We start from the raw sequence: 19,021 nt of genomic DNA on the forward strand, positions 1-19,021 counted from the left end.
TGTAAACAGTTATTACTACACATATCTGAAAGGAACAGTCTGGAACTTATTAAAAGAAACATATTAAGAGGTGGTCAAATATTTTTACATGAAAACTTTAAATATCTGCCCTCAGGGCAGGCACTGTGGCACAGCGGGTTAAAGCCCTGGCCTGTGGCACTGGTTCTAGTCCCGGCTGCTCCACTTCTTATCCAGCTCTCTGCTATGGCCTGGGAAAGCAGTAGATTATGGCCCAAATCCTTGGGCCCAGGCACCCACGTGGGAGACCTGGAAGAACCTCCTGGCTTCAGATCAGCTCAGCTGTGGCCGCTGCAGCCATTTGGGGGAGTGAACCAGTGGATTCAAGACCTCTCTCTCTGTGTAACTCTTTCAAAGAAAATAAATCTTAAAAAAAAATCTGTTCACTCATAGTGAAAATATTAAGGGAAATGAAAGGATCAGCAATTATAGCCATAAAAAGAATACTTTGCAACCTGCACTTGACAGGCCAGGGTTTCTCCAAGGATGCCCAGTTCCAAGATTGACGATGGGCCCTGGACCTGCTCCTGACAGGTAAACTTTAACACTTGTAATGCTGAGTCTAATCAGAATGTCTCTGAATAGCGGAAGTTGTGATCACAACATGGTTTCATGCTAACAATGAGATATGTGTTGAGTGTGGGTTTTCACTGGGATACTAGCCAAACTATGTCAGTTTGCCCTGTAGAATGATTAGAAAGTGTGGAGTTAAAAACAGTCATACGAACATCCTGTGTTTACTCTACTGCAACCTGAGGAAGCTTACCTGGTTGGCAACATTTTGGGAATATGATCACAAATCTGTACTGGGGGAATAAGAACAGTGTGTGTGAATTCAGAAGACAACAGCCGCAGGATTGATGCAAGACATCTTAGAGTACTCCTTAGTCATCATTTCTCATGCCTGTTTTTTTTGTTTGTTTGTTTTGTTTTTGGACTGTAGTATCCTGGAAGCATCAGTAGAATGACGATGCTGGGATCTGAAAAGGAATCATGGAATCTGGAGTTGGTCACTATGTTCTGCCCAAATGCTAACGAGTAAGACTATTACATGTGAACAGTTTGCACATCCAGGTGGTTTAATGGGTTAAGCTGCCGCCTGCAGTACCGGCATCCATTTGGGTGCCAGTTTGTGTCTCAGCTGCTCTACTTCTAATCCAGCTCCCTGCTAATGCACTTGGGAAAGCAGAAGAAAATGGCCCATGTCCTTGAGTCCCTGCACCCACATGGGAGACCCAGGTTAGTCTCCTGGCTTTGGCCTTGCCCAGCCCAGTCTGTTGCAGTGTTTTGGGGAGTGAACCAGTGGAGGGATGATATTCATTCTCTCTCTCTCTGCCTGTCAAATAAAATTAATATTTAAAAAATGTTACTAATTGTGTGGAGGGATTCCCATATCAACTCCCAAAAATTCCTGGGCACTCTTAAAATTAATCTGCTGTGATCCTCTTTAGCCAATGCTACTTCTACATCATCCCTCATGGATTTGAGAGAAAAACATTGTTTCCAGACAGCTGGAGTATGGGACTAGAAAGAAATACTCCTTTTGGAAAGAGAGAGGGAGGCAGGGAAGGAGGAAGGGGCTATTATTATATTCTTTGAATTCTATGTTTAAAATATATTAAATGTTAAAAACTAAAAAAAGACAAAAAATAAAAATATAAATATTCCTTTTAGAACAAATTCCTCCCTATAAGGTGTGCAGACAGTTCAGATAAAAAAAAAAAATGAAGCAGCAGTGGCTGCATACTGCTGTGGCCTCAGACACATTCCCAAGAACAAGTTCAGCAGCATGTGAGGTTTTGGGGCTGGCACAGCTGTTGACCTTCAAACTCCACATACTGCTTTAAAGCAGATCTGGAAGTCTAGCTCAGCTACACTCCAGTGTCAGCTCTTATATTGGCCCTGTACACTCTGTGAAGTTACCACATTCACACCATCATCTCCTTTCTGAGGAGAAGGGCTATGACTCAATGGCTTCCTCATGCCATGAAGCTAAATTGAGATGGCCAAGAGAAACCGATAGGGCAAGTACTATTACCTTCTGAGGTGGCTCTCACGGATAGTTGTCCTAAGCAAAGATCACACCCTCTCTGTTTCAAAGGACTGGACTAGAGCAGTAATTCTCAAATTGCTATGCCTGGCTGTAGCAGTGACATTGCCTGTAATCTGTCTAGGAATGGAAATTCTTAGGGGCCTAATAACCCTGCACAATTCCAAGGTCTACGTTACCTGAGGACCCTCTCCTAAAAAGAACACACCAACAAACTATTCCTGACTCTTTCCAGACAGAAGCAGAGTAGGTTCCTCACCAGTAGACTTGCAGCCTTCCTCAGAGCAGAGTCACGTGTTCCATCAAGATGTCCCTCATGAGCACCAATATTCTCCGCTCCACTTAGACATACCAGCATGAGCTGGAACTTAAAGAGAGGGTGACACCAAAGTCAGTTTAACCAGTCCTCCAAGAATCTGAAATTGGCTAAGGACTGTGGACACAATCCTGAAACTGGTTTTCTAGTGTACCTACAAATGGCATCTGACAGATGAAAGGCAGGTAATCTCAACACTAAGCTGTACAAAGTAGTGCAAGCTAACATACATGGAAATGAATTTGACATATGTGTCAAATGAGAGGAATACACTTGAGAAAGCAAGAACACTCAGAGTGAGCCACAGATCCATACTTCATCACTGAACAAGATAGACTGTGTTTCATATTAATTTCTTTGCCTGTTGGTGCACTCAGTGGTAAACTTCCTATTGTTTAGATTGATAAACTGTTTGGAAAGGAAGGATTAACAGGTGTCCAAAAAAACATTGATTAAATGTTCCTGAATTAACTAGACAGCAGCATTGGACTTTTCACTTTTGAAAAATCTCCTATTGTTCCAATATGAGTTAATTGTAATCACTAGAACATATAGTGCATTCAAACATGAACACTGCTTACAAGTGAGCCCAAGGTTTTCTCACTAGAGTTTATAAGAAGGAAAATATGAAACCAAAGAGATAAAAGATATAATCACTCAAAAGCACACAAATTAAGAAATATTGCATGGCACAATCAGCAACGTGTCAAAGGTAAAACCAGAGATACAAAGAGTGAGGAGCACAAAATCTAAGCTTGGAAGGGATCAGAAATGCACAAGTGTCAAGCACTCCAGGAAAATATATCAAACGCCTTTGGAAATCAAGAGATCATTAGGATCTCAAGCTTTGGAGTCTGAAATTCTTCGATGAAGATGCAGGAAACAGAACCTGTGGCTTTGAAGCTCCAGATCAAGGCAGGGTTTCTGGAAAACATGGGAAGAAGAGGTATATACCTTCAAAAACTCCATTTATGTCAGGAATCAAGAGTACCTTGGTCTGGTGCTGGGGCATAGTGGGTAAAGCCGCTGTCTGCAGTGCCAGCATCCCAAATGGACGCCAATTCAAGTCCTGGCTTCTCCACTTCCAACCCATCTCTCTGCAATGGTCTGGAAAAGCAGTAGAAAATGGCCCAATGCAACGTGGTGCATTCTTGAAGGCCCTTTCAACTGAATTCATACGGCTAAAATACAATCAAGTCCCTGAAACAAGAGTGGGCCAATGGTACCACCCAGAGCCACCACACAACGAACGAAAAGAAAACACACTCACGGAGCACAGCAGCTCTCACTCACAGCTCACCTGGGCTTGAGGAAACGAGCGAAGCAGCAGCAATAACCCAGCAGGTGACAGAATGACATACGAACCCACACGGAGAAGCAGGAGTAACTTGAAATTACAAGAGAAGGCTCAAAAAGTTCTAACCGAAGAATAAGAAAACACAGTAGAAAGCATTCAGGCTCAAGGTCCAGAAAGCAACGTGAGACCTGGAGGGAGCACACAGACAAGCGAAGTCGGGCATTCGTGGAAGCGGCACTATGTGGCCAAACTGTCTCCACACTCTGGAATGCTGCAGCTGATTTCACGTATGCTTCATCTGAGCGCCAGGAGACAAGGAAAAGAGAAGCACTAGTGCACCTGGAAGACGACCCACAACACACAGCCTGTGGAATAAGGAGAAACTTAGAGGTTCGATGGGAGACATGCCAAGTGAAAGCTGGAGGATCAGACATAGGTCAAGTCCCTTCGGAGCTCCACCAAAACCACCTTCAGGATCACGAGTGGTAGCAAAGGGTAAAGCCAGAGACCGTCATCCACGGTGACCACTGGGTCGCTTCTCTGAGGCTCCTCCCTGGGGCCTCCCTGGGAGGAGGCCTTGAGCGCCAACTGACCCGGCCATCGCCCTCACACCCTGTATCGCTGGAGACCAGGGGTCGCAGGGGCCCAAACTGCTCAGAAACCAATGGGCCTAAATGTGGTAGCAAAGGGCACAGTCCCGCCTCAACCCCGGTCCGACGAGGTGGCCCACAAGGCCTTCCTCGCCCGCGGGACTGTGACCGCACAACTTCCCGTGGTCACCCCCAAGCAAGCTGGTGGTGGCATTTCCCCGGGGCACTGACCAGCCTAGGCCAGTGGGCCAGGCAAAGGGACCGCTGCCACATGGGTACTGGCACCGTGCTCCTGCCCTCCAGAGGCTTTGCCCAGCTCACCTGCTGGCCAACGCCGAGCCCATGTGGTCCGGCGTCCAGGCAGGCAGCTCAGTCACTGGGGGGTGGGACACCCTCGGGGCGAAGGCAGAGTTGCAGGTACCATCAGGGGTTCTCCAGCAGGGTGCCCCTGGAACCGTGTCTTCCACAGGTTTGCTTTTCCATCTTGCCACTGTAACAGCGGGCAGGTGGACAACAGCACCACGGCCTGTCCCAGGATGCTTCTCTGGCACAGATAGGTGTTGTCAGGCAAGTTGGGGGTGGGGAGGGGTGTCCATCCATCCATCCTCCTGCAGCCCAACATGAAGGACCGTGGCCTGGCCCGAGGCTCCGGCCGGCACGATGCTAGTGGCAGATGAGGAACCAACTGCCTGCTGAGGGGGTCTCGCAGTGCCCCCGCGGGGCACACAGGGCATCCTCAAGAGACCATGCCAAGGAGCCCCAGGGGGCCGGGCAATGGCCGCGGGCTTGTTGAATCTCACAGGCATCGCAGAAAAGCACTGGGGAGGAAGCCAGCCGTGCTGCTCTGGCACCCATCGGCGGCGGCGAGTCGGCAAGTGTACCCTTGGAGCTGCCAAGGGCCAGTGGCGCCCACTGGAGAAGACCTGATGCCAAGATGTGCTACAGTGGGTGTCCTCAGGCTGCGAGCCGAGCCCCACCCCAAACCCACTGCCCACCACCACGTCCTGGGATTGACCGCCTGCTCCCAGCGGTCCAGCCCTTGTGGGCGCCCATGGGCTGCGTATGTGTCCCAAGGCAATGCTTGCAGCTGGGGCCTTCCGGGGGCCATCAGAGAGTTAGAAGTTGAGGGGCAGGCCCCGCCATCGGGTCCCAGCAGGCACCCGCGCAAGTCAGTCCGATGGGCTCCCCCCTCCAGCCTCGCTGCTTGCTCTGCCTTCGCTGCCTTGCCTCCCGTTCGCCAGGCACATGGGAACTCCCTTGCCTTACCCTTGCCGCCGCTCAGCCCAGATAAATGTCCTTTCTTCACAAGCCATCCCTGTGGCCTTCTCTGCTCCAGGTGCACAGCGCTGACTTCCAAGGCAGGCCCACCTGTGCGGGCAGGCAGGGATCTCATCGGAGCTCAGCTTTCCTGGGAGCAGGCCTCGCGTGCACCACGGCCCTCGAGGCCTTTCAAACTCAGTCTGCGCGAGGAACGTGCCACCCTGGCCCCCAGGACCGGAGCACACCCACAGTAGCTCCTTTGGCGGCCACGCCACGTGGCTACACCCTCTCCCCTCTTAGGACGCGGCTGCTCTGTTCCCACTTAGGGCTCATCTGAGTGCCGGGGAACCCAGGGAGGAAGAAAGGCCTCAGCTCATTTGGCCCCGGGACCCCAGGCGGACCTCCCTGTGGTGCTGGGAGGACCTTGGGGTTTTTCATGGGACCCGCTGTAGGATCCGGCCCCGAAGCATGTGGCTGTCCAGCTCCAGGCAGCCTTGTGGAAACACATGTGAGGGCACAGTCATTAAATCCAGGAACCCAGGGAGGGCGCCTGGGTCCTCCTGCTGTAGAGGGCAGGGAGTTTCTTGGGAGGTGATCACAGAGCAGTAGTGGCTGCGTACTGCCTACGGTGGCCTTGCCACCCTCCCCAAGAACAGGTTCACCTGTACACCAGGTCTGGCAGCTGGCACCACTGCACCCGCTCCAGTGCACCAACACTTGCAGAAGGCAAAGTGGCTGTGGGCCAATCCAGCCAGTTCCTCTCTATCACTGGGATCCCGGGTACCACCTGAACCCATGGGCCTCGGGTCTTCCCTTCATCCACAGTCAACAGTCATGTCAGGAACATGCGCAGGGAGCCAAGCTGAAAGGAGACGGCAAACACAGGGGCTCAGTGCCAGCCCGGAACCCTGCTAAGCTGGTACTCCGCGATGGTCCAACTTTGCAGACAGGGGCTGGGCCTTATGCCACTAGACCCTGCTGCAGTGTGCAGGTGGCCCCCAGCAGCTGGGGAAGGCCAACTGCCCAAGGGACCCTCGGGCTGGGATGGGGTTGGGGGGGGGGGGATGCGCAATGCCGGCCACGGCCTCTGGCAGCCGGCCTCTCCGCCTGTTCCCAGCCGCCAGGGCCCAAGCCCACCCCTCTGGACCTTAGCCCAACAGCCTCTACAGACATAGTGACAGGTCAGTGCCTCGGACCGCAGCTATCTTGGCCCGCCCCAAGGGTCCCACGCTTTGTCGGAAACTCTCCCACGGGGCCTCCTCTCTAGTTTTGGTGTCTTTTGAGCTCTAGGTCTGGGCAGCTTTTCAGGAACACGTTTCAAAGCACAGTCATTTGAAATCCAGGCACCCAGCAAGTTGCCTGGGCCTGTCTTCCCTGGTTGCCAGTTGTTTGATCTTAGCGAACTATAGAGCACTGTTAGTGATGAGATAGTATCCGTTCCCTTTGCATTTCTGGGCATATCCTCTGTGATTCCCAGGACTGTTGATTTGGTTCCTCGTCCCTTGCACATCACGGCTAGTGACAACACAGTTTCCTCAGTATTTCCATTTTTCTCTATTTCCTTGAGGCTCTGTAAACCACTGTCTTTTGGATTTGCAGAGCAATTAGAGAGTCCCAGGCTACATTTAAACACTTGCTGTCAGCAAGACTGTACCAATGAATCTTTGTGGAGATGACCTGGTTTCATAAGCTGTGAACCTGTGAACAGGTTGCTGAGTGACTTCTGTGTAAAGTCAGAGCTGCAGTCATCCTCCTGGTGTCTCCAGGATTGTACCCTTTTCACTGGTTCTTCCAAGGTTTCCTTCTTTGTTTATGTTCTGTTACACATGGTAGGCAACAACACAACTGCTTGTTTTAGTTATTTTGTTTATGGCACAGCAATTACTAAATCTGGTCTCTGTGGGGGACTAAGAAGCCTAACTGGGAAGAATGTTGCATAGTCCCCTAGTTGGCTTGACCTTCATGACAGGGGAGGTAACACCACCTTTGAAGGATTTTGTGCATTGACCCCCAGGGGCACTCTTGGAATCCTTAAGCAAATATGTCATTGTATCCTGGAGGCTAGGGTACTGATAACATTGCTTCTAAGTGTCAGAGGAAAATATTTGGGAGGAAGCCAGCCCTAGTCCTCCCAGAAGAAACAAGGCATCAAGTTCCAAATAGGCATTTTTCCCTCCTCCCAGAGCGAGTGCACACTCCCTAGCGAAGGGGCTGTGTTTGGAATATGTTATGGTTAGGGTGTCAGGTTGAGGACTGCCAATATCTTCCATCTACATGCCTGCTCCCCAGTGTCTTTCCTTGGCTTCTAGGTTTTTGGCACTTATTGCAACAGTGTTGTCTGCAGCTATAGCCTCTGGGAGAGCACTGGATATGATTTAGGCTTCATGAGCTATGATCAAATCCTGGTAAGTATACAAATAAGTCAGATACATGGACTCCCCCTTGACCTGTGGAAATTAGACTGCCTTGTAACTCTTCCAGGAAGGGTGAGTGCCATCAGCAGAGCCTGAACCAGTGGGGCCTACATGGTTTCTGCTGGTAAACCCTTCAGTGCAAATCCCAGATAAACACCTTTCCTTCACAAGCAGCTTCTCCCAAATGTTCTGCTCTAGGCACAGAGAGCTGACACACGCAGTATGCCTAAGGGTGCCAGCATCTATGGCTCTCAGGGATGCTGCGATTGTGTGAACTACAGTCTTGAAGGCCTTTCCAACCCAGGCCACACAAAGGAATAGCCATCACATCCCTGGGCCTGGTGCATGCCAACACACCCACGCCGCATTTCCCAGTCTATCCAACTTGGATCACTGCAGCTCTCACTTATCTGAGCCCTGGGTGATACAAGCAGCAGCAGACATTGTTTCAGCCCAGTGCCCCCAGGACCTGTGGCAATTGGGAGGTCCTTTGCATTTCAAGTTTTGGCCTCTGAAGTCAGGCCAACGGCTTATGAGACAGAACTGGTGGCTTTCAAACTCCAGGTCAACTCAGGGATTCAGGAATAACTAGCAGTTTGTTTCTTGAAAGATCTCTGAATCGTGTGCAGTTACTGGGGCATGCGGGTCAGGACCCTGTCATGAGACAGGTGGAAGCAAAAATCCAGTCACAATATTTTCCCTAGCGACAAATGAGATGTGGCGATCAGGGGATAATGAAGCACACCAAATGGGTGATGTCAATCAAAAAACAACATGGCACAGAGTATCAGTATTCTGGCCAGGCCTCAGAGATGTGGTGTATCAGTATGTGAAAAAGGGGTCTCAAATTTATGTGGAAGGGAAGGTAGACTATGGTGAATACATGAATAAAAATAACATGAGGCGACAAGCAACAACCATCATCGCTGATATTATCTTTGAGTGACCAGACGAAAGAGAAGGCATAGAATGAACGACACTTCTTTGGCCCTTGTTTGGTATGTCTCATTTCCAAATCATGTATAGTCTTTTTAGTTTCTAAGGACAAGAATTAAAACACTGTTTTATATAAAAAGTGTGACCTGTGGCAGGTACACACACAAACTCTTTCTCTCAAGGCACCAAAGGCTCATGGGCCATCTTCCCACAGAGGCAGGGACTGATCTGAGACAATCCCAATGCAGTAGTAGCTATGTACTTTTGTGGCCTTGGACCCCTCCCCAAGAACAAGTTCACCTGTACATGATCTCAACTGGCCTGAAAACTCCACCTCAAGTGCACAGGTATGCAAGTATAGCTCTGTTCTACTTCCATATCAGTTCTGTCTCCTACTGGCCCTTTGCACTGAGTGAACTCATGAGTCCCCAATTCTCATTTCCTTCTAGCATATCTGTGATTCACCTCAATAACTTCCCCCAGGGAGCCAAGCTGAAGTAAGATGATAAACAGAGCCTCAAGGCAAGCCTCCTTCCCATCCAAGTTGGCTCCCATTAATAGTTGAGGTTTGTCAGTGTCACCACTCTGTTGTACAAAGGACAGAGATGGACGACAGTGGTACTTTTCAAAGCACTATTCTCCAGTGTAGCAGGTGCATTTCATGAAGTACAATTCCAATAGGTAGCCTGCAATACAATTTTCCAATGAACTTTAATTCTGGGTAAAGTTAGTTATGTTCATTGGAGTCAATCTTTAATTAATTTCACTGGAATCCAATATGCTGCAATTTTCCAAATGAATGGCCAGATTGCCAAAAGCACACTTTGCAAAATTATTAAGTTCCCTAATAACCAATTACCAAACTCAAAAATCATACCAAACATGGTTTAAGAACTTTGCTAACATCTCATACTACTATTTGAAAATAAGTATTTTTCATAATCTTAAGTATATTTAGAATGCATATTTCACCATAACAATTTTCAGCATTTTCTTTATTGTGTGTAATTTAGCTCTTTAAAAAAATCCATTTCCTATATTAAGCTTTTTAAAAGTAATTTTTTTGAGAGGCAGGGAGAGACAGAGACACAGAGAGAGACAGAGTTCTCATCCTCTAATTCATTCCCTAAATGTCCACAATGGCCAAGACAGGGTCAGAGCCAGAATCAGAAATTGGAACCAGGTATCCTAAATGAGTGACAAGAAGCCAGTTACCTGAGTGATTATCACTGCCTCCTAGGGTTGTATTAGCAGGAAAGTAGAGTCAGGACCTGGAACTGGGAAAAGATCCCAGGTACTCCAATGTGGGAAAGGGATGTCTCATCTACTAGCCTAAATATATACACTGTTTCTTAAAATTATTTTAATATTCAAACATATTAAATCAATTTTTGAATCTCTTATAAAATCTCATATTCATCATTAATATAAACCAGCTTCTAGGAATTAATTATATGATTCAATAAAAGCCATCCACACTCCTTACCAGGTGTATTCATTGCTCTTCTGAAAACTTAAACATTTCCGAAAACTGCAGAATTAAATTGTTTCCATTAATTTAAAAAGTGAAATTACATATCTTGTCAATGAAAAATATTTTAACTCATAACGTATGCTGTTTTTAATTATTTGATTTTATTAATTTACTGAAAATTTCTATTTAAAGTGTGTACATATTCACAGTGACCTTCATTTAAATGCTTGCTTCTCTTTGAATTTTTTTAAAATTTTATTTAATTTAAAGGGGAAGAAAACATATGCCATGATTCCTATAATCCTGATACTAAGGACTCAGAATATATCATTGGGAATCTCCATCTTATATTTGCATTGGGGTTATTCTCAGATAGTGTCCCTTCAAATGGGAGCCCTATGTTCTCACTTTATGGTTCAAAGAGTATGTTCCCTCTCTTACTCCCACTCTTATATTTAACAGTGATCACTTTTCAGTTAAGTTTCAACACTTGAGAATAACTGTGTATTGATTACAGTATTCAACCAAAAGTATTAAGTAGAACAAATAAACAAAAAAATACTAAGAGGGATAATGTAACAGAGGGAAGAGATGTGCAATTCGGGACATGCTCAAGCTGACTTACCTCAAACGGTAGAGTTAGAAACATACCAGGGGATTCCAATTCAATCCCATCAAGGTGGCATGTACCAATGCCATCTCACTAGTCCCGGTGATCAATTTCTGTTCACAATTGATCATAATGATAGGACTAAGAGCCAAAGGGATCACATAAACAAGACTAGTGTCTGCAAATACTAACCGATAGAATCAAAAAGGGAGAGAACGATCCAACATGGGAAGCGAGATACACAGCAGACCCATAGAACGGCAGATGTCCTAAACAGCACTCTGGCCTCAGAATCAGCCCTTAAGGCACACGGATCTGGCTGAAAAGCCCATGAGAGTATTATAGGCATGGAAAGCCAAAACACTCTGGCAAAAAAACAAAACAAAACAAAACAAAAAAAAAAAAAAAAAAACCAAACCTACATGAAAGATCTCCACGAGTGAGATCCCAGTGAAAAGAACAGGTCATCAAAGAAGGAGGTACCTTTCTCTGAAGGGAGGAGAGAACTTCCACTTTGACTACAACCTTGTCTAAATATGATCATAGTTGGTGAACTCAAAAGGCTGCCATAGCCTTGGTGACTCATGACAAGAGCCTAGGGTGATTACTGATGCCATAAACAAGAGTGTCAATTTGTTAAGTCAACAACAGGAGTCACTGTGCACTTACTCCTCATGTAGGATCTCTGTCCTTAATGTGCTGTACAGTGTGATTTAATGCTATAACTAGTACTCAAACAGTATTTTTCACTTTGTGTTTCTATGTGGGAGCAAACTGTTGAAATCTTTACTTAATGTATGCTAAACTGATCTTCTGTATATAAAGAGAATTGAAAATGAATCTTGATGTGAATGGAAGGGGGAGGGAGAGGGAAGGGGGAGGGAGAGGGAAAGGGGAGGGTTGCTGGTTGGAGGGAAGTTATGGGGGGGGGAAGCCATTGTAATCCATAAGCTGTACTTTGCAAATTTATATTCATTAAATAAAAGTTAAAAGAAAAAAAAAGAGTATGTTCCCCAAACCCGTAGCATCAAACAGCCGGTGCTGTGGCACAGTGGGTTAAAGCCCGGGCCTGAAGTGCTAGCATCCCATGTGGGTGCCAGTTCTATTCCCAGCTGCTCCTCTTCCTATCTAGCTCTCTGCTGTATCCTGGGAAAGCAGTGGAAGATGGCCCAGATCTTTGGGCCCCTGTGCCCACATGGCAGACCTGGAAGAGGCTTCTGGCTCCTGGCTTTGGATCGGCTCAGCCCCGGCCATTGTGGCCATCTCGGGGTAAACCAGTGAATGGAAGACCTCTCTCTTTCTCTCTCTCTCTCTCTCTCTCTGGCTCTACCTCTTTCTGTAACTCTTTCAAATGAATAAAATAAATCGTTAAAAAAAGTCACTTAGATCAAAAGCAGATTTCAGCAAATTATAAACAGCCTTGGAGGTAGTTATGTTGCATGCTTAAGTTTAAGAATCAACCATAATCTATGAGAAAACTTAACTGTACAGTTTTGACACAAGAAGATTCTCCCTTAACACTGGATGTTTCTGAACTTCCAAAAACATGGCATGGTCACATCATTCCATATTTTAATATGCACACAGAAATCATCTCTTTGGTTCTCTCTCATTTGTGACCTGATTGTACTCAGACAAAAATTTAACAATGAGTTTTATCTCTAGTGTAAGCTTAGATTCCAAATTTCAATCAGGAGTATTTGGAGTGCAGATTTTTTCTTTCTGTGAACCTCTTTTCAGTTAGTGATTCAAGGGCTACTCACTGTGTCTGCAATGAGTTTACTGCTGGGATGATCCTGATGGGGGCAGGGGGCAAGCTTTCTAAGCCTGCTGCACTTGGCTTGAAATAAGGAAAAAAAAATCTTCTCTCATGAGTTTAGAGAAATGTTAATTAAGGAAAACTCTCCCAAAATAGTCTCTCCCACTTCTTATACCTCCATTCTTTTATATGAATTATTTCAGCAACTGGTTAATTTCTATAGCAGCAGTTATAGACCAGTTCCATAGCAAACGGTCCAGCACCTCACTTTAGAATATCAAGGTATTTGACATCTCTCCTTTGAGACCTTCAGAGTCTTTGGTCAAACTCTGTTGAAGTATGACTTTCAACATCCAGTTTCAGGCAGGTTTTGATAAAGATGTCTGGCCCACAGACCCTCACACACAAGGCCTTCCATTATAGGTACCATAATTATATTTAATTGACATTCTCACCAAAAGATGGGGGAGACACCTGATGCTAATGCCAAGGATTAGCGCATACTTACTGTTTTGGCTTCAGATTTACATGCTTGAAGAGATTTTCTCCCCTGCTCCTAGTAAAACAAGGCGATGAAGCCTCCATCTAGTGTGAAACCGCCTCCATTTTGTTTCAGACTATAATTTTTGATTTTTTGTAGATTCTAATTTGAGTCCTATCTAGCCTGTGGCCTCAGAGAAGCTTTTTATTCTTCAGTTCTTTCTTGTTAGCTCTTTCAGTATCTCTCCCATGTAATGAAGGATAGGGGCAAGTCAGAGCTGGAGTTCTCAAAATGTGATCCCCATAAAGCAGTAGGCAAACAAACTACAAACTTCTAAGAAATGCACACCCAGGCCTACCTGGAACCCTGAGTTACCTTACATTTCTATCATTTGAAAAACCACTCAACTTTGTTGCTTCTTTACCCTTTACCCTTCTTCTCTGGTATATTTACTTTTACCCCTCACTGAGTAGAGTAGTGGTTCTCAAAGTTATGTATGTGAAGGTATGTAATATATGGCAATGGGCTATTTTTCATCCATTAGGAAAATAGTTAAGAAAAAACTGAATAGCATACACAAATGCATGTTCTACACTAAAAGAAAGATGAATAGTACAAAAATAAAATATTTAGAAAAATAAAAAATACAAAGCAAAAGAAGCTTTATACCAGAATCAGTATCTACACACTTAAAAGAGAAATTCTCATGCCTCTACTTACATCCAATGAAAAAGTAAAAATAAAAATAAAAATGGCATGATTGGACCAATATATTTCGATTTTAAGAAGCACTACATTCATTCCTATGCATCTCAAAGTTTGAGAATCACTATTATCTGATTCAAAGATTTTCAGCATTATGACTTTACAAACTGGTGATTCTGATTTACTTCATGTAGGTAGCGACCTGTACAACAGGTATGCTTACACTTTTCCTTGGAATTTATTGTTCAGTATCTTTGACAATTATTGCCCCAAGTCTATCCTGTCAAACTTTAAAAAATATGGCAGGAAACACTTTGTCTTCCCAACAGTGTCAGTAAAAGACCCCACATTGATCCATCATGGGTTAGGGACTCACCCCTACACCAAGCATTTCAGTCAGGAGGATGAAGGATTGATTGATAGAGTCACTCCCCCCACTCACAAGAAGTATAGGGAAGTCTCAGTTCTACTTTAGTGTGAACTCAATTATGGTATTATTTGCTTAATAAAAGAATTGGGAAAATGAGAACTGGATAGTGAGAAAAGCAAAAAATAAACCTCAAATTAATCAATTTTTATATTAATTTTACTGCATGCTTTTTAGTGCTTTCTATTTTGTCTGTATTTTTTGCTTATTATTTCAGTGCTCTTCATGGATGCATCCATTTTCTTTTCAATTCTGAAGTGCCTTCTAAGTTTTCTTCCTTAGAAACCTCATTTTTGGATTTTTGCAATTACTGAGATAGAATTGCATAGGGAGTATATAATTAAATCTCATATCTTTGTTTACAGTAACTTTTTAACTCACACAAATACTGTTCTGTTTTCTCCAATGTCGAACTTGTTGCACAGGCTTAACAATGAGGTAATTATTACCTCCATCTTTTAATAATTTCCACCGGCATTTAAATTCAGTTAGACGAAAAAATCTCTGCAGTATCATAAACTACTCAAAGATAACTATGTTGTAGATGTGGAAATAATTGATTGCATATATTTATGAAGAGCAACTGAAATTATTAGAATTTATACAATTATTCATAGGAAATAAAAATATGAAACATTTTCATAAATAAAAAGTCAAACTATATAAAATATCATACAGAAAAATAACAAAAATCTTCATATTATAAAGTAAAATAGTAATATAGGGGCCTGATTGCTCAAATCCTGTACATGATAGAGGTCTCCAGAACTACTTGTCCAGTTCCTGGGGGGTTTCCTTTGAACCCGTGGAATGTCTTTAAGATTGTCTTTGTGGGCCGGCGCCATGGCTCACTTGGTTAATCCTCCTCCTGTGGTGCCGGCATCCCATGTGGGTGCTGGGTTCTAGTCCCGGTTGCTCCTCTTCCAGTCCAGCTCCCTGCTGTGACCCAGGAAGGCAGTGGAGGATGGCCCAGGTGCTTGGGCCCCTGCACCCGCATGGGAGACCAGGAGGAGCCACTTGCTCCTGGCTTCGGATCAGCGTAGCTCTGGCCATGGCCGCCATTTGGGGGGGGGTGAACCAATAAAAGGAAGACCTTTCTCTGTCTCCCTCTCCCTCACTGTCTAACTCTGTCAAATAATAAAAAAATATAACTTTTGATTGTTGGATGCCTTGGATTACACCAGATAGCTGACACTAACAATGTGCGTTATAGTGAATATGTTTCTGAATATCTGGTGTTTTGTAGTAGACTGTATCATTGTGACCTCCGTCTGGGCCAGGACTGAGTAGCAAAGGTCAGGGATACATATGCTCCATGTTTACATAGCCAAGGTTAGCAACACTGTGCATGTGCTGTATCACACACTGGTGTTGGAGAAATTAAACACTTCCCATGTAATTTCAAAGGAAAAAGATAACCAGAAGTTTCTGTATGGTTTATCCTGCACACTGGTGAATACACATTTTCCCTTTGCTGATTTTATTTTTTATCCTTCTGCTGAGATAAACTTTTATCCTATCTAGATAAACTCTAGAGTGTTTCTTTACACTCTAGGATTAGTAATTTTATTTAGTAATTAGTATTTCTGTGAATTCTTAGAATTCTTCTATCCTCAAGGTAGTCTTAGAAATTCCCTGTATCATGAGAACAAATGAAGTCCAAATGTGAACACATTTAACCTAATTGAAATAATATGAGAACTATTTAAAATCACCAGACTGTGGCCTAGAATACTGAACAATATCTGATGAAGTATTTTCGACCCTAAGCTCCTGGCTTCAACATGCCATAGTATTCTTGAATAACACTGTAACTTTCAGGGATCAGGGCAGTAACAAACAATCAACCTTTTGGTGTGCAGCAAGGCAGCAGATTCCAGAGATTTTTCTAACAAAACTTGATGGATCAAGGAAACCAATGCCAATCCATCCTTGGGTAGATGACTATGACACTCTTTTTGAACTACTCAACTTATAAAGCCCCAGTGGAGCTAGATATGGAATTATCTTCACTTAAACCTCCTAAATTGAGATCCAGTTAAGTGTAATTTCCTAAAGGAATAATGGAATGCAATTTTTCAATACAATGTCAAAATAAACCGATCTCCCATGTGTGCTATCACTTATGTTACTATCTTGTCACTCAAGAATTCTTACCTTACTCCTCAAGTTTGGAAGTTTCAGGAAAGTCGGTTTGACTTCATCACATCACTGAATGGAACTGTGTTTGTGCAGAAAGCATACCTTTGACAACCTTTAGTTGTTTCTGCATTGACAGATTTCTCTTCCCTTTACATGTGTAGGAACAAGTTCAATGAGTATTTCTCAGGCTATTTGAATGGTATATAACATATTAATTAAGCACACAATCTACTGGATCCATAATGCCTGGGTCCTAATTCCAAATGCATTGATATATGTATAAATATGTTTCTTAACTTTCTAAAAACCTTATTTTCCTCATCTGTTCAATGAAAATAATAATACTCACTTGTTTTTTTACTAATGAATCAATACATGTAAAGCTCTCAGTATGAGCAAATAGTAATCATGCAATAAATCTTAAATATTATCATTAGCCAATCTTTATCAATCTCAGTAACTCATTTTTAATGATTTTGCTCCCTTAGTTGCTGTAACACTTCTTCTAAATATCATTACACCTTTTAGCATCCCTGCTTTGATCTTATTTGCATGATTAATCTGTACCAGGCCAGTAAAGGATTAAACATTCCATGCCTCAATCCCAGGATGTCAATTTCTCCTCTTTGCAGTCTTCTTGTAAAGTCTGGTGAGTGCCTCTGATTTCAATTGGCAATTTACATATGGATAACTCACCAAATACACCCTCCCATAACAGACTTCTCTTTTGAATTCCACATCTTGATATCCAATGGCTTTCTTGACAACTCTACCTAGTTGGATAAAAAGTATTTCAAAACTGTGTGTAGAAGACCAAAACTGAGATTTTTGTATATCTCAACCCTGTTTTTCCATACTCTTTACTATTTCTGTGATTGGCAACCACCAAGCCATTTGGTTATGGAAGCCAAAACTTTGGAGTCAACATTCATACTTTTTGCTCAGCTCATGAATCCAATACATCACAGAGTTCTATATAAATTCTCATATATTTCCATGTATTATCATCTCAAATGAGAAGACACCAATAGTTAAGTATACAATATAAAACTTCATATATGCATGGCTAATAAACATTAAACTTTCAAAATCTTCTCACTTCCTAAGAATTACTAATCCTGATTGTTGTCAGTTTCTGGAACTCTAATACTACAAGATTTTATTGAGCAATAATGTTAATTTCTAAACAAAAATTCACAATTAAGACATTCTAGACATTTTAATTTTATAAAAACTATACATTAGCTATTACAACATAATAAGATTACATGTCACTAAGAAATGATTTTGTTTCCACCAATGGACTACTACCAGTTACAACTAGATTTTTCTACTTCTTCAGTCACTTCTTTTAATGCATGAGTACTCAAGTTAATTACTGACTTAACTTCATTTATATTTTTAGTGTTTGTCAAAATGAGCATCAACTCATTTTATTTGTCAAATAAATAAAAATCTCTAAAAAATTCATAATCTAATGTGAAACACCAAATTAGCTAAAGACTAAATAAATTCCTTAATCCAAGGTTAGCAGGGGAATTATGAAGTCTCACTGGTTTGTAGCTATACTGAGAAAAAAACTGAAATAGATGAACTAAATTTAAAGTTGTGTTCAAATAACATTTTTTTTTGACAGGCAGAGTGGACAGTGATAGAGAGAGAGAGAGAGAGAGAAAGGTCTTCTTTTCCGTTGGTTCACCCCCCAATGGCCGCTGCGGTCAGCGCACCATGCTGATCTGAAGCCAGGAGCCAGGTGCTTCCTCCTGGTCTCCCATGCGGGTGCAGGGCCCAAGGACCTGGGCCATCCTCCACTGCACTCCCGGACTATGGCAGAGATCTGGACTGGAAGAGGAGCAACCAGGACAGAATCCGGCGCTCCGACTGGGACTAGAACCCGGGGTGCCGGTGCCGCAAGTGGAGGATTAGCCTAGTGAGCCACGGCGCCGGCCTAAATAACGTTAATTATTATCACACACTAGAAATCTTTTTACTATTTCACATCACATTTGTTATTCTAGCAGTCTAGAAGGTAAGAATTATATATGTCACTTAACTCCTTTCAAAGGATATTAACATTTTTTTGCTTTCAATAAAAGGACCAGGAAATACTAATTTGGCATTGAACACTATAGCGCAAGATAGAAATGGTGCACTGAAGTCTTTCCTTATCATTGGCTAAGATAACTTACCTACACCTTTCTGAACCTGATGACTTCAGATTTTAGAACCTTACACTGTCACTCTAACAATGAAGACACACTCTAATTGTTTATATGGGAAGATAATGTTTTGTAATCTTTCTGAAACATAGTACCACTCCTACTAATGCCATTCTTCGTGGGCTCCAAATTACTAAAAGAAAAAAATCCACAATTTATTGGGCAGTATTCAAGATATTTTACCATCTGGTCTCCAACTGTCTTTCCAAAAATTATCTTCCACTGTTTTTTCTCACACAGTCTATGTTTCAGCCAAATTAAATCACCAAGTTTTCCCTGAACATATACTGAGTCTTCACACCTCAATGCCTTTTGTCTCAACT

At 43.4% G+C, this 19,021-nt stretch overlaps 1 protein-coding gene across 6 annotated transcripts in view; it reads right to left on the minus strand.

Moving 5' to 3' along the window:
* LOC149119560 (uncharacterized) overlaps positions 1-19,021 on the minus strand; it is a 56,881-nt gene that overhangs the window by 22,686 nt on the left and 15,174 nt on the right. For 2 of the 6 annotated variants that reach the window (XR_016227560.1, XM_089323688.1), the window contains 3 exons: positions 17,176-17,252; positions 2,328-2,435; positions 785-998 (listed from right to left, as the gene is read on the minus strand). Coding sequence is in view for 3 of the 6 variants with exons in the window: in XM_089323688.1 (XP_089179814.1) it covers positions 975-998; positions 2,328-2,435; positions 17,176-17,252 (209 nt within the window). In the remaining 3 variants the exon portion in view is untranslated. Of the gene's footprint in view, positions 1-784; positions 999-2,327; positions 2,436-3,375; positions 3,633-6,288; positions 6,394-17,175; positions 17,253-19,021 lie in introns of those variants that run through there. The other 4 variants (XR_016227559.1, XM_089323689.1, XR_016227561.1 and 1 more) reach the window with 3 other exon arrangements.

The sequence above is a fragment of the Oryctolagus cuniculus genome, chromosome X (assembly GCF_051225735.1).
Source record: "Oryctolagus cuniculus isolate XC-2025 breed Fujian yellow rabbit chromosome X, ASM5122573v1, whole genome shotgun sequence".
In the NCBI taxonomy this organism is placed as follows: domain Eukaryota; kingdom Metazoa; phylum Chordata; class Mammalia; order Lagomorpha; family Leporidae; genus Oryctolagus; species Oryctolagus cuniculus.